The 17,042-nt window shown below is 24.7% G+C and overlaps 1 protein-coding gene across 1 annotated transcript in view; it reads right to left on the bottom strand.

Moving 5' to 3' along the window:
• Nucleotides 1–1,191: 1,191 nt before the first annotated feature.
• LOC111623766 (peptidyl-prolyl cis-trans isomerase H-like) overlaps nucleotides 1,192–17,042 on the bottom strand; it is a 28,366-nt gene continuing 12,515 nt past the window's right edge. Inside the window, exons 4-7 of the mRNA XM_023366464.1 lie at nucleotides 15,783–15,825; nucleotides 11,235–11,330; nucleotides 3,171–3,258; nucleotides 1,192–1,403 (exon numbers count right to left, since the gene is read on the bottom strand). Coding sequence (XP_023222232.1) covers nucleotides 1,294–1,403; nucleotides 3,171–3,258; nucleotides 11,235–11,330; nucleotides 15,783–15,825 — 337 coding nt within the window. The 3' untranslated portion in view covers nucleotides 1,192–1,293. The remainder of the gene's footprint in view (nucleotides 1,404–3,170; nucleotides 3,259–11,234; nucleotides 11,331–15,782; nucleotides 15,826–17,042) is intronic.

Below are 17,042 nucleotides of genomic sequence, written 5' to 3'. Positions count from 1 at the left end.
AAAAGTTAGAAATTATTAGATAAATGAGTTTGATTATTTATAGAAGTCTGTTTAATGTCAGTTAATACTGGATAACATCAGTTTAACTTCCTTGTTTTTGATTTGAAGATAGGAAGAAAGAAAAAATAAAATAAAAAGAAAAACATATAGATTGATAAAATTGTTGTGATTTCTCTGGGGATTGCAATCATAAATGAGGGAGACTAGTAGTATAACAAAACGTTTTTTCCATTGAGAATCTGTCCACTTGCTGATAAGGAAAGACCATTTAAAAAAGACTATGTTCGAAAGAAACAAAAAATCAATAACAGGTGATCAATGTTGTAAATGGTGTGATTGCTCATCAATAACTAGTAGTAATTTTGATTAATGGCATTGTAAATTAAATTTAATATAAGGCAATATTCCAATTAATATATTTAATTTTTTCTTAGTCCCAAAACACTGCATAATTTAACAAGCTATTATTTACAATTAAAAAAATATATAAAGTATGACGACGCGCCATAAATTATTAAAGATAAAATATATGAAAATTACCAAAAATTTGAGTAAAAAAAAATAACCATTATATAATTATCATAATAAAGGAATATCAGATTTAATAAAAAGATAATATATAATTATTTAAATATTAAAAATTATTGTTTTTTTCCCTTACTAAGTAAATGTAGAATTAATAAAGCTGACAGTAGATAATTATAGTTATTTTAACACAATATAGATAATTATCACATAAAAACTAAATTGTAAATCTTAACAGACCATAAAATAATTTCTTTTTTTCCATTATTATTGCCTATCAAATTTTTATTTAAAGTTTAGATAGGTCAGAGTTTTCCAACATATAAACTAAATGATTTTCATTACTTTTTTTATATTATGTTCTTAAACTGGTTTGGCTAGTTGAATCTAAAAATTTTATGCTGTTCTTCATTAGAAATTGCTAGCCGAAGCCATAAAAACATCTTAGCAGTCCCTTTTTAACAGGCTTGGTTATGAGTTGCAATTTTCCTTATGAGAAAACATTGAAATAATGGAGTTTTACCAATGTATCAAGTAACAATTATAATTTTGGGTAATTTTAATTTGTATATAATTATATGTGACCAAAAACATATATAAATATTATCTCTGATATTTAACTATAAATTTAGGAGAGGAAAAAACAAAAAAACTGAAGCTGAATGAGAATAATGTCTATATTTTTATTAAAAAACAATTATTTTTATTTGTTCTGTCGTAATAATTATTTTTATAGAAAAAATTAATAACTGGAATTATTTAAAACGTTTACATTTCGCCGCATTGCGATATAATTACAGGAATTTTTGGTTTGTTATTGGGTCCGGTTGGAACATTTTCTATTTTCCTCATGACAAGTAATCCATCAAGTATTCGACCTAAAAAGATTTTATAGTTGGATTTTAATAATTTAATCAAACTTTATTCTTAAATATGTTCTTATTTTATATATATATATACATACATATAAATATATATATAAGTGCAACTAATGAGAAGAAGTGGAGCATCTCTTTTTATTTCAAGACTCTTGTAGGCATATTTTGTCTGGCTGCTCAGTTTTTCTTCAATTGTATAAAAAGGATGCACATTAAAACATGTTTCATTTTTCCCAGATACNGTTCGTATTTTATATATATATATACATACATCATATTATATAATAAAGACAACATTTATTTGTGTAATTAAAGGTTTTCAATATGATATTTTATCAACATATAATTAAATTGATCAATCTATTATTATCTATTAACTATTTTTTTTCTTAAAATCAAAAACAACTAAATTCAACTAAGCAAACAACAAAGATATACTTTATAATCATTAAAGGGCATATTTTAAATATTTGCCCGTAGCAATTTGCTAATGATGTTAGAAATGCTATTCAAATTTAAAAAATTCTGGTTCAATGTTTCAAAAAATCCAAATAAAGATATAATTAGGTATTTCTTACAGATCATAAAATAATTATATAAAAATGGTATAATTATTTAAACAAAAGAAAAAGGATATTATGTTGAATCACTATTTTTCTATATGATTAAATTTATTTTACCATTAAATTTCAACTTTTAAAATGATGATAATAGTAATTATTTTTATTCATAAAGAAGTTACATATTGAATTTGGTTAACAAGAATGTTTTCTTATTTTGAAAATATTCCATCATCTAAAGACTATTTCAAACTAACGAGAAAATTTTATTCTACAAAATACCTAAATATATTTGTTTCCTAACACTCATTAATTTATTATCCAGTATAAACTTCAAAGATTAAAGATCCAGATATTGTTTATTTTGATAACCAAATACTTTTTTATAAAAAAAAAATCTCCCAAACAAACATGAATTTGGAAGACAAAAAATTACAAAGCTCACTTTTTTATTTTTTAGAGCTTAATGCAAACAAAATTATACTATATCAATGCTATTCCATGCTTATTCATTAATACTGATAAAATAATAAGGCATTCTTCCTTCATTAAATCTATCTTCAAAATATAATTGTAATAGATATGTTTGCATTACTCATTTGTAACTTAAATTAGTAGTTAGTATTGGATTTAGTATTCACTGAAATCCAATGCTATGTACACTATTATTATCCTACTTAAGATTTAGCTTTTAACCCATTAATCAGGAATGGCTCAGATGTTGGTTTTTTGGACCTTGGACAGAGGTCCTGCGCTCACGGGAGCTCCACACTTTCAAATTTCTAAAATATTTCGTAATATAATTTTTGTTTTTTATGATCTTTGTCAAGTATATAACTATATGTATTAATGTTTGTAAACTATGTTTAATTATATGATTTTTTGGAAAAAACCTCCAGCAATAATTTCTTTCCAAGGCCCTGCAAAACCTCCAGCAATAATTTCTTTCCAAGGCCCTGCAAAACCTCCAGCTAGTCCTACTGTTAATTGCACTTTAACTCATCTCATTGTAGCAAATGAATTTGATATTTCTGATCTTAACATTTGGTATAATCATATCTATTTTCAAAAGCTTTCTAATTTATTTTGACCCGACTTACTAAATTGCTAATGATGTAACAATTAAATTTATAAATTATAAAACTGTAATGTTTAGATAGGTTTAATATAAGTGAAATCAGAGAATAAATAAATAAGTTGAACTCACCAAAGACAACATGTTTACCATCTAAAAAGTCACATTTAGCACAAGTGATAAAAAATTGACATCCATTTGTATCTTTACCACTGTTTGCCTGAAATATAAAAATCATAAATGTTAATTATAAAAATCATGACTCAAACTTTACAAAAGAAATCTTAAATACATGCAGTAAACAAGAATTTTCAAATTATTATAATTATTTAAAACATTAAATTATCAGAAATAAAAAGATACTTCGAACTTTGTTCAAGTAATAGCATTCTAACAGATTTAAAAGAATTATTCCAATTAATTTAAAATTTTTTAAAAAGTACTGTTTAAAACTATTTTCTAAACACAGTGCACTAACCATATAATGCTTTGAAGTTATTCTGGAATGTAACAAACATTTTTGTTCACCCTATTAGAGGGTGAACTGAAAACATTTATGTTACGTTCCAAAATAACTGCAAATCATTATAAAGTTAGTGCAATGTATTTATAATTAAAGCTTAGATTATTGGATGGATTTTACTATTTTCTAAATTCCATAAAAACATAACATTACTCTAAGTTTTAAAAGCAATTTTCCTTGTGTTAATGAATACATAATCTCTCTAAAAATATTAAAAATATGCACTTTGAAAATATTTTAGAACATAAAAACAACTAAATTTCTTTTATAAATGCAATTTTGATTTCTCTAGATTATATTTATACAGAACTCTATTGTCACAACAATATAAAATAAAAAGCTTAGGTTTTAAGCCTCCTATTTTAACCTAAATCATCATATTTTAAAATTTTTGAAAATTTGTGTCATTCAATACACTTTATATAACCGGAGAAACAGTCTCCAAGTCATACAAACTTGTTAGTTCTAAGTTTTATATGTACTATATATGTTATATGCGTATATGTTTGAGTTTCATCAATTCATAGTTATTCAATCATTATTAAACTTTATTATGTTGGGAATAAGAGGTTCTCAAATATGTTAAAAAATAAACATTTTTTCAATTCCTACACTTAGAATCACCTATTTTATATTATACTTGTTTTTCTTATAGATACTGTAATTTATTGTTATACTAAATTTTGAATATATGAATGTTTATAGCTGTTTCTTGATTTACTTTACTAATGATTAAATAACTTATAAAAATTTGAATATCTCAATATTTAGATTTTATTCTTAACCCAAGAATTATTTTTTGTATCCAAATTTGTATACTGCTTACAATGATTTATAATATATTTAATATAATAAATGAGGAATGATGAACTTGCAAGTAAAAGCTACTCAGTTAGCTACTTTATAAATATTTCTGATAAATTCACTTATTAAATGTTGTAGTTTTACTGGATTTAAGGTTTATTGATATTAATTTTAATTAATTTCATGTATGAGGAAATCACTGCTTTTATTAAGAGAGTAACAAAATATATCAAAAATTGCAGCTTCTGCAATTGTAAAATTGTATAATTTTCTTTATTTATTCTAGATTTCTTTTATTGTGGTGTCTACTTTAATTTTTTTAATTCTGGTTTTAATTATTCTTATTGATTTGTATCATTTGTTTTACAATCTTGTTTCTTGTTCACTGAATAAATATTTAAAAAAAAACAAAGTACGCATTGAATACATAAACGAAAATGCAAAAAAAGATGTGAATATTCAATTACAAAGATAGTAGTACTAAAAACAAATGAATATTTTGACTTATTGGTTGTTAATCTTTATTATAACATTCTATCCTACGCATGTCTAGTGCAATCCTCATCGAATAAAAAGTTATCTAATCTATACGTAAACATAATTTTTAATTAGAATGGAATAAGATCAATTATAATTGTATATAATTTTGAGAGTTATATTTATTGTCAAATGTTAATTTTATTAAACTGGCAATTTAAATTTTCAAAATAGCATTTTAAACCTGTAGATAGCTATAACAATTGTAGCAATTCATTCAAATTGTTATAATAAATCTCATCTCTTTACGATGGGTTTCCTAAATAAAGAAGTCCAGTTTGAATTAATATATTTTATTTTATGGTGTTATAAATGATTGCTCCAATACAGCAGTTCAGATTAATGTTCTAGAAAATATCATAGTTATTATAACATCTAGATAATTATTCAACAAAAGTAATACTAATATTAAATTTCCTTTAATATATCAATTTATTTTTTAAGTTTTTTCTTACAAAAGCTTGTTTATAAAATATGAAATTATATTTTTATAAAAATTTCTTTAGAGACACTATTTATTCAAGTTTTACATAAATTATCTCAGAAAAATAACATAAAATAAATAACTAATAATAAAAAGAATTGTTAACTTTATTTAAATACAATAATGTGGATACCCCTTATACATATTAAATTACAGAAAGCTTGATTTTGAATTTAAAAATCTCTAGAATAATGAGTTGCCAAAGTAAACATACGAATTAAAATGAAATAAAATATCATTAATGTTAACCTACTTTGCACTGACTTCATTGCCAAGACAATTAAAATTTTTGATTTAATTAATTTAAGTGCTATAATAAAAATTTATAATCAATCCTTTGTATTCTGATATGAAAATCATTATTAAACTTAAAAATCAATTTTTTTAATTCTGGTTTTAATTATTCTTATTGATTTGTATCATTTGTTTTACAATCTTGTTTCTTGTTCACTGAATAAATATTTAAAAAAAAACAAAGTACGCATTGAATACATAAACGAAAATGCAAAAAAAGATGTGAATATTCAATTACAAAGATAGTAGTACTAAAAACAAATGAATATTTTGACTTATTGGTTGTTAATCTTTATTATAACATTCTATCCTACGCATGTCTAGTGCAATCCTCATCGAATAAAAAGTTATCTAATCTATACGTAAACATAATTTTTAATTAGAATGGAATAAGATCAATTATAATTGTATATAATTTTGAGAGTTATATTTATTGTCAAATGTTAATTTTATTAAACTGGCAATTTAAATTTTCAAAATAGCATTTTAAACCTGTAGATAGCTATAACAATTGTAGCAATTCATTCAAATTGTTATAATAAATCTCATCTCTTTACGATGGGTTTCCTAAATAAAGAAGTCCAGTTTGAATTAATATATTTTATTTTATGGTGTTATAAATGATTGCTCCAATACAGCAGTTCAGATTAATGTTCTAGAAAATATCATAGTNGTTTATTAATTTATTTTTTAAATATTGTTTATAATCCGATATTAAAAAGTCATAAAATATTTGATTAAATTACTGTATAATTAAATAATAAATTACTAATTAATTTAGAAAGATATCTTTAACTTAATTCTGAAAAATTAAGGAATAATATCATAATACAATATTCAAACAAAATATTAAAAAAAAGTCTTTAATTGGATTTGAATTTAAAAGTAGGTAAATTCACTTTTTTCTAATAAACATTTATATAAAAGAATAAACATATTTAGTAAATCTGTAGCCATTTCAGGTTTAACATTAATTAACCCTTTGAATAAATGCATATGTATTTTAAGATAATAAACAGAAGTATTTTTAGCAATAGTACAATGAGTTTAAATGTATTGTTAGGATGGTCAGATGATTGAGATGGCTAAGGTGTCAGCCTATGATACTGTGGGACTTGGGATCAAATCCAGGTGAGCAGCTGTCCAGAAATTATTCATGGGTGGTTGGTCTCAGATAAATTGGGTCCTAGCTACCTCTGTTATGGGCCTGACTGAAGAGATGAGTATGAAAGAGGGCCCTCTTAGTGCCCAATGGGCAGAATGACTTTATATATATTGCATATCAAAAGCTAAACATATACTTTAGAACATTTTAGCTGTTATTGAATAACAATTTAATTCATAATATACAAAACTAATAACTAAACAAAAAACTAAACAGACTTGCAACAATAGTCTTAATGTGTGTCAAACTTTTAATAATAATAAAAAGCACATTCAAGTGTTCCAGATATTTACAAAATCTCAACAAAAAATAAAAGTTTATGAATATACTGGCTGTACATTATAATTAGTAAGTAGAAAAATTAAGGATAAATATAATACATCAAGTAGGAAAACTATTCACTTTTCTCATTTCTAAGTTAAAAATTAATTTATTAAATAATTTTTATGGCTAAAAGTATTACATACTTTGCAATTTATTTGCATAAAAAAATTTTCATTGACAAAATTTTTTTATAAATGTATGTATGNAATATTCAAACAAAATATTAAAAAAAAGTCTTTAATTGGATTTGAATTTAAAAGTAGGTAAATTCACTTTTTTCTAATAAACATTTATATAAAAGAATAAACATATTTAGTAAATCTGTAGCCATTTCAGGTTTAACATTAATTAACCCTTTGAATAAATGCATATGTATTTTAAGATAATAAACAGAAGTATTTTTAGCAATAGTACAATGAGTTTAAATGTATTGTTAGGATGGTCAGATGATTGAGATGGCTAAGGTGTCAGCCTATGATACTGTGGGACTTGGGATCAAATCCAGGTGAGCAGCTGTCCAGAAATTATTCATGGGTGGTTGGTCTCAGATAAATTGGGTCCTAGCTACCTCTGTTATGGGCCTGACTGAAGAGATGAGTATGAAAGAGGGCCCTCTTAGTGCCCAATGGGCAGAATGACTTTATATATATTGCATATCAAAAGCTAAACATATACTTTAGAACATTTTAGCTGTTATTGAATAACAATTTAATTCATAATATACAAAACTAATAACTAAACAAAAAACTAAACAGACTTGCAACAATAGTCTTAATGTGTGTCAAACTTTTAATAATAATAAAAAGCACATTCAAGTGTTCCAGATATTTACAAAATCTCAACAAAAAATAAAAGTTTATGAATATACTGGCTGTACATTATAATTAGTAAGTAGAAAAATTAAGGATAAATATAATACATCAAGTAGGAAAACTATTCACTTTTCTCATTTCTAAGTTAAAAATTAATTTATTAAATAATTTTTATGGCTAAAAGTATTACATACTTTGCAATTTATTTGCATAAAAAAATTTTCATTGACAAAATTTTTTTATAAATGTATGTATGTTAAACAGTAAAATTTTTCTCATATATCTTTAGAAAATCAAAAATAATAACGTATTTCAATTTATTTTTCAGAAAAATGTATTACTACTTTGTTTTTTGATAATAAATGTAAATGTTTTTATATTAGTAATTACAAGTAAAATTGCCTAATTAAATTATCTTACAGCATTGTATAAATTCAATTATTATGATATTCAAAAGAAGATAATAGAAGATATATTTTATTTATTCATTCTATTAATATTAGTAATTTTTTAACCTAGTATATAGAAAAACTATTTTAAAATTTATTTAAAACACACATATATATTTATTCATGTGTTTTAAATAATTTAATTAGGCAATTTCCTTTGTAATTATTGACATTTTAAGTCTTTAAACACTATCATTTAAAAGTTGTAGATTTATAACACTATAACAAAACAGAGTAAATATAGTAGTTATCAATTTCTAACTTTTAAATCTGTGTAATCAAACTGTTCTTTTTAATTAAAATATTATTCCATATCGTTTAATTATTGCAAAAACAAACTAGTTTATAAAAAAAAACTGCATACTAACAGAGTTATATTTTCAAAATATAATACATTAGTTTTGCTTGATGTTACCAGGAAAGCCACAAAGTTTTTATATAGAAATTATCTTATGAGTTAATAAATACATTCATTTTACTGTTAATTAATTGTTTGTTTGTACAATAATACTAATAATCTTTTGTATGTCAGCATCAACATAAAGTAGGATTACCACATGTCATAATTTATGTAGACACAATCACTTTTTGGGAGTAAAAATTACTGTCCAATTTTTGTGTATTCCATGTTTTGTCTGTATTTCCAGCGATTGGACACAGTACCCCTGCATGTTTTGTCTGTATTTCCAGCGATTTATTTACACAGTACCCCTGCATACAAAATGGAAGATATTCTCTATTGGTAGTAATGTAGCATTAAATTTAGAATTTAGAAGTGCTACCCAACCAATTACATCAACAACTGAATAGTATTTATAATTACAATATTACATTTTTACATATGTGTTCTGCATTTTTGGTTTCTATTCTGATTTTCATTAGCACATATTCTAATTTTCAGTTTAACTCTTCACTTATACATGGACAGTATATAGCATTGGCTTTTCTTGTGTGTGTACTGTTTATGATAATCTACAGTTTATTTATCTAGATTCAGCAAAGCAATTACTTATTTAATGCACAATAATAAATTGTTAAAAAATATAATAAATACGCTTGGGCTCAACAATAATTAAAAAGTGTGGATGACCTTTGCTTTCTGCACATAGGATTTTTACATTCTTTGCTACTTGAAATTTTGTTTATCATCACATACCAACTATAGTTTACATATGCCTATCTTTTAATAAAGTTCTTTGTTTTTGCAATTACAGTAGAACCTCCATTATCCGGACCTCCATTATCCGGATTTTCGATTATCCGGATTGTTCAAAATAAACAAAAATTTTACGAATTTGCTGATTTGCACTTGGCGAATTACGATACTGTTTATGTACGTGATGGAGTGCATAACATTTTTTGTTTCAACAACGTCTCACCAGGCACAGTGGCCGTAAACTCTTAAATATATTTTACGTAGTAATAAAAATATAACTTGACATACGTATTTATAAATAATTTATATTCAAATTACATCATTTTTATGACCAAGGGCGGCATAAGGCATGGACGACGTGGGCCACAGCCTGTGCCTCGCGGTCCGAAGGGCCTCGCCTCGAAGGTTTATGCATTACTTAAAAGCCACGAACGCGACGAAAAAATTTTACTCGTCATGAAACAATAAATAGTTTGTCAAATTTTTATTCATAAAAATGCAGTTTCAACTGCTTTTTATTTTATAAAATCCATCTTCTTGCGCCACCAGAGGGCTTTTTAAACAATAGGTAGTCTGTTAGCGTTGGTCAGTAGTAGTCCAAATTCAATACGAACGTCTGTTTCTTGAAAATTTGATCACGATTTAAATACATTATTTACTTTTAATATTACTGATATGTCATCGAAAAGAAAACGTGTTGTATTATCATTAAAAGACAAATTAAAGTATTTGTTTCGATTATCCGGATTTTTCCTTATCCGGACTACCTTCATCCCCAATTAGTCCGGATAATCGAGGTTCTACTGTAATAGATTTTTAACATAACTTATTTCTTATATCATTCTAATTGGAAAAGAGAAGCAATTTGACATATGCATGTTCATAAATTATACAGTAATTAAATTTCTATCATCATCATCATGGTGTTTTTTGTAGTTTTATTACCATATTCTAAATTTATTTTTATCCTAATTTTTTTTTATCATGTTCAGAAAACTTTCAAATGCTAAATAAAATTTTAAGGATTTTCTGTTTATTTACTCAATAAATATTCACTGACATTTCCTACAACCTTGTATCTGTACAATACTCTTAATACACAATTTTATAAACTTTGAAATTTTTCTATTTATCATTAACTTAAAAAAATAAAACAATAAAACCTATTAACATATAATTAATTATATCTGCCTGTAATATATTCAAATATATTTTTCTTTGTAATTAAAAATGAATATATTTTAATTATATATTTTCATTTTTTTTATATTTACAAAAATTACATGTTACTTTTATAAAAAAATAATTATTAGTTTATACTCAACAACAAATTTATATCAATATTTTATTTATATCCAACATTAAAATAAGATTTTTTTCAAGATAAGTACAAAAATAACAAATTCATAATATAATATGATAATTAATAGATAATTAGCCAAACAAAAACCTCCTGAATTATTAATTAAGCTTCATTTAATGAAAGTAGTAAATATTTTAGTTAGCAATCTGATAGTTTTTGTTGCTTAATTAGTTAATCATAATCAGGTTGTTTATGTTATACATATTCAAATAAATAATGATTTTTGCCGGTTAAATTGGAAAAAAATTTAACTATAAAAATTTATTGAATAAAAAAATTAATTACCATTGACAACAGACCAGGTGCATCATGTTTTAATTTGAAATTTTCATCTGGAAATGTACTACCTCCATATATACTTATAACTCCAGTGCCATCACCCTATTTAAAAAAATAAAACATTTTAAAGTTCTAAGATTAGTTATTCATAAATCTTAATTTTATTTTTAGCTTTTATTTAAATTACTTGAAACTGGTAATACTGGTAAAATCATCCTTTTAAATTTCTAAACTTTCTATAGGTTCTAATACAATGTGTAATTTATTGTCAGATAACCCTGTTACTGATGAATTTGCAAAGTTTGCATCTCTTTTTATGCATCTTATTATACAGAGTTATTCATACGTCTGTGAAACATTTTAAAAACTTATTATTCATAAATTACACAATAGATACTACATTTTTTAACATTGAAATAAAATGACATGCCAAGATTTTTTTACATGGGTCACAAATATTCAATGTGTCCACCTTTGCTGATGCAACAGACATCTAGCCAATAATCCATTACCTCCCACATCACAGTCAACCAATGCCACAACCACAATGATACAGTCATGCAGTTCCTGGAGATTAGAGGGAATGGGGGAACAAAGACAGCATCCTTTCATGCATTGGCCACTACAGTCTCTGGAGTGGCCAATGCATGAAAAAAATTACCATTTTGTTTGATGCTTCCTATCTAGCATTGACATATCATTGTGGTGATGGTAACGAGCCAGACAGCCATCTTGTTGAAAAATGTAATCATTACTGTCATTTGATTAGTGCCATATTTGCTACTATTGCTTCCTAGCAATAAACCATGACAAGTATGCACTATTCCTGAAAAATCTTGGAGAGTTTACTGTTATTTTAATGCTAAAAAATATACTCTCTGTTGTTTCGTTATAAATATTAAATTTTTAAAACATTTTACAGATCTATGAATAACCCTGTATATCATTATCAGACTAAAAACAATAAGTAACAAAAAGCATAGAAAGAAATCAACAGCACACTGGTATGCTTAGAATAGTGTAAGCATTTATTAAAAACATATAAAATTAAACAAAATTCAAGTAGTTAATTATTATTTAAAATAATTTTTGTTGTAATTATTTATATGATTATTATAAATATTCCTAATGCAATGATTAATAGACTATATTTGTTGATAATTGTTAAATTTAGTAATTAAATAAATGATATTTGAAAAATGTATTGCAGTATCACCATTTTTTTGTATTACATTTTATGAGCTTGATTAATGTAAAAAATCATGCAGAAGATATAAAATTACAGATGGAATAATTTCTTTTGAGTAATTTCATCAATTAAATTATTGTATCAATAATAATCTAAAACATATCTTAAATAAAAATACGATAAGATACAATTTTATATTGGTTTTATATTAATTAACATAGTTATTATTACTGCACATTCCAAACTGATCCTACAAACATAATCAAGGTAGGTAATTGTTTAATTTGTTTATTGTTTTTGTTACTAACAGAAATATTTTAAAAATTATTCTGAATAAAAAGGTATTATTATTATACAATAATATGAAGTGTTAAACTATAAAGTAATTCCACTTTGTAATAAAACTACTGGATTTCTGAATCAAAGTTAATGTAAAGTTCTTAATTTTAGTATGCTAAATTACATTAATTCTAAAGTTAATCTAGCAAACTACTGATTTCATTATTTTATTAAAATTAAAAATAAACAGCTATACTTTTACTGTATATAATTTTAACATTTGATAAAATGTGAAAGTAAATTTAATTGATAATTAATATAAAAATAAACATTTTTATAAATTTACTAGCAGGTAAGCCCGGATTGCTCAGTCAAAAAATAACAGCAGCAAAGATTAAGATTATTAAATTATTTTGTACTTCTAATCCTATTATATTATATTATATTATAGTATTTGATTTATATAACTGCAAACGTTATCTTTTATAAGACTTTATCACATTAAGTGACTAATCTAACTCATTTTGAAAATTCTTTAAATTGTGTACAGTAAGGGAAGAAAATTTTAAAAATGTGTTAGGGTAATCATTTGGTGTTATATAAACCCTTATGTAAGATAACCTTTGTAGTTATATAAATCAAATACAATAAAACAAAAACCATATAAAGAGTTTGGTTATTTTAGCCTACTGTTGTCATGTTTATTGTGATACTCAAATGGTACGAAATGGAACAATTTTTTTGGTTAGGTATACACCAATTAAAAATACAATATCTTAAAAAATTTAAGATATCGTATTTTTTCTCTGATGTTAACACTAACAAACTGTTTCATTCACAACCGAATGTCAAATGGTGATCTGCCAATGAATCAAATTTCTCAAAAAATAGACAAAATATTTAAACTCAGCATCCTCAGAAACCACTTAAATCATATTTTGAGCTTGCTGGTAACCTCGTATTATATTATGTAATTTTCCTATTCGAATGCCACCGTACTGGTGGGTCCGATAGGAAGAAGGGACTGTTGCAGATGAAGGTTGAAGTTAATCTGACCAAAAGTAATAGCTGTCCTCCTCTTGGGAGAGAAGATGGTCAATGACTACTAATTAATACTGGTCTACTATTAATATTTGAAAAGTGATCTGTGTTGGATAGGTTGTGATGGCCATGTGATTGAAGTTGCTAACCTTAATGCCTGAAAGACTTCATATAAAACTTGTATAAATAAAAAAATCTTGTAAAAATGTGAGAATAATTACTTTTATGTGATCCTGTAAAAAACTGGTAAAACCAGGTTGAAAAAGTAAAGCTTAGCAAAAACATCCAAGTAAAAGAAAGTTTTGAGAATTATGCCATAATTTTGTGAAAGTAAATTTGACAGTAAGATTTAACATGTGAATAAAATACACATTACACAGACTATGTAATCTGTGTAAGGTGTCACAGGAAATTTTGAATGAAGCAACATTGCCATGAAAATAAATAGGAAAAATAGACATCTGCACAGAAAAAGACTTCCAGCTCTACTTTGTGCCTTAAAATTGTTGCATGTACTGTGCATTAATGTGGTTGAACATTAGAACATCTTTAAGCAGTATCAGTGAAAGAAGTTTGGGACAATGGATTTATGAGTTACTAAGGAGATGAAATCAGGGGAGGAGACAGGATGTCCAGTTTCCCAGTAGTTAAGCATGTCCTCAAAAATATTGCATTTATAGAAAAATTATTAGAATTACTTTGGTGAATTTGGTTATGGAAATGCAACATGAGTGATCTGCCAAGGAGGATGCATCCCAGAAAGACTTTTATGTAAAGATGGCCCCAAGTCAAGTGTTATTAAAACAAAGAAACCAGAAAATTCCACATAGTTGTGTGCAAACCCACAACTGACTATCGGTGTTCGATGCTTTTATCCATTTGATTACTGAAGGGTATTCATTAGGCTGCAATTTGAAAAAATTGCAGACCAATAAATTCCCACTGTCGTCCATCTATTACTGTCGCTTCTTAATCTTGAGAAAGGAGTTAGATAGATGAAAGTTGAGACCAGACATAAATCGTAAGAGAAAAAGGACTAGATTCATATATAGTTATATATGAACTTTCAATTTGTACTGCAAGTCACATTATTTCAATTCAAAAATTTTTCCTCAAACAGAGTTAGATACATAACTGGCATGAATCTATTGCTAACAGGAAAAGTATGATGTACAAGAGCAAAACACTGCTATACTGAATGCAGCAAGTGCTATGTACCTGTTGCAGTAATGGTGTAATGGCACATCTATTTCACACCACATCATTATCAGTGCTGCAGTAATTCAGTGAACATAATATATATTTTTTAAAATTATATTCTTTTTTGTAAGAATTATATTTAGTTAGTTATTTTGTTAATTTTTTTTCCAATAATAGTGCTACATGTAAAGACAGCAATCAAATATAAACAGAAATTAATTAATATATAGAAATACAATTAATATTTTCAGTTGAAAATATTTGAACATAACTGCCGAGTTTCATAGCAATTGGTCAAATGGAACAGGCATGCATAGCAAACAAACATCCTCATTTATATATATATATTAAAATGGTTATACAAAAGATATTTTTATAATACATAAAAATATGCTAAAAAATAATATTAAAAATCAAATTAGGAAGAGATTTGTCGAAAAATTTTTCTGATTAACAAAGCAAATTGGATTTAAAATAAATCAGCTATTACAAATTTATTAATATTGAATTAAAGATAAGAGTAAATGTTAAAAATAATTAATTATTATATTATGTATGAATGCATAATTTAAACAAACTGTTAATTCAAAATTTCTATGTTTTAAATGTTTAAAATATAGAAACTATTTAAATAAAAAGCAAATTTATTATTATTAAATAATAATTAGATGTTTGGGTTTATAGCAATGTAAATTCACTGATATAATTTCTAATGTCTTTACTGAAAAGTTCAGATAATAATTTTAATTATGCAAAAATAAATATCAAATTAAAAGAATAAATTCACTTATAAATATATACTTTAACAAAATATAGTTTATTCATATAAACTGTCAAATACATACATTAACAAAATCTCCACCTTGGATCATAAAATCCTTGATAACTCTAAAAAATAAATATTTTAAAAATAAGACTATTAAAAATATAATATAATAAATCATAAATAAATAGAAATAATTTTTTATTAATAATTAAAAGAAACTTTTAAAATATTTTTTTTTTAGAAAAAATTGTCTTAAAGAAAGAAAAAAAAAATCTTTTCAAAATTGGATATTATACATAATTAAAATATTTAATTGAAAATAAATTCGACTTTTAAGCAATTATTTACAGAAATAAAAATATAATCTTTACATATATTTAAATCATATGAAAGTAACTGTCTAATTTATTAATATTAGAAAACATTTTTCTTATCTAAGGCAAAATAAAATTATTTATTTCAATAATAAATTAATATGCTCTGTTAATTTAGTATATGAAGTACAGCATGGAGAATTAAGAATTTGCTATCTTTTTTTTTTTTTTCTAGAATTAAACACTTGTTCTCTTCCTGGATTATTTATTTTCTGTTTGTATAATCAATCATATTGAAGTTTAAATAAAATATGCTGAAAATATTTTCAGAGCAATTCTTACTTTTTAAACAGTATTTGAAATTACATCATCAGATTAACTCAGGATTACATACTTTACTATAAGAGGGCATAGCTTAGTACAGTATATAATTAAAACATACCTTCATTGTGAATCAAGATAACACCACAAATACCTTTAAAATCCAGTACAACATTTAATCAAATAATAAGAAATATATAGTATATACACCGAAAAATGCTTTATATTTCTCATTATTTGATTAAATGTTATACTGGATTTTATAGTACATAGTATATACACTGAAAAATGCTTTAGATCCTAATTAGATCTTCTTCAGGTCAAAATGTTCTAAACATGGAATGCTTACAAGAATGAGATACAAAATTGAAACTTATTATATAATTTCCCCTACAGTGTAAAAAAACTATACAAATAATGATACATTAAAATAGACTGTATTAACAAACATAAGAAATAAAAAATTAATAGAATATGCTAAAAACTCAAAATGATACAACTGCATGTTTGCATATTAAACTATAATTGAATTATCCAGGCTTTTCATAAAAATTCTGCCTTGCATATAATAGATTTTTTTTTTAAATTTATGCACATGCCTTTAATGTCACATTAGTGAATTTCAAGTGCTTTCAGACCTCTGAGGTGGTCAGTATACTGGAAACATTAGATTATAGTGGCTTTGTTGAGCTTCACATGCACAA

Source organism: Centruroides sculpturatus, unplaced genomic scaffold (assembly GCF_000671375.1).
Source record: "Centruroides sculpturatus isolate CEXI.00-Female unplaced genomic scaffold, Cexi_2.0 scaffold120, whole genome shotgun sequence".
In the NCBI taxonomy this organism is placed as follows: domain Eukaryota; kingdom Metazoa; phylum Arthropoda; class Arachnida; order Scorpiones; family Buthidae; genus Centruroides; species Centruroides sculpturatus.
The sequence above is the reverse complement of the archived record's forward strand: the minus strand, read 5'-3'. Positions and strand labels throughout refer to the sequence as shown.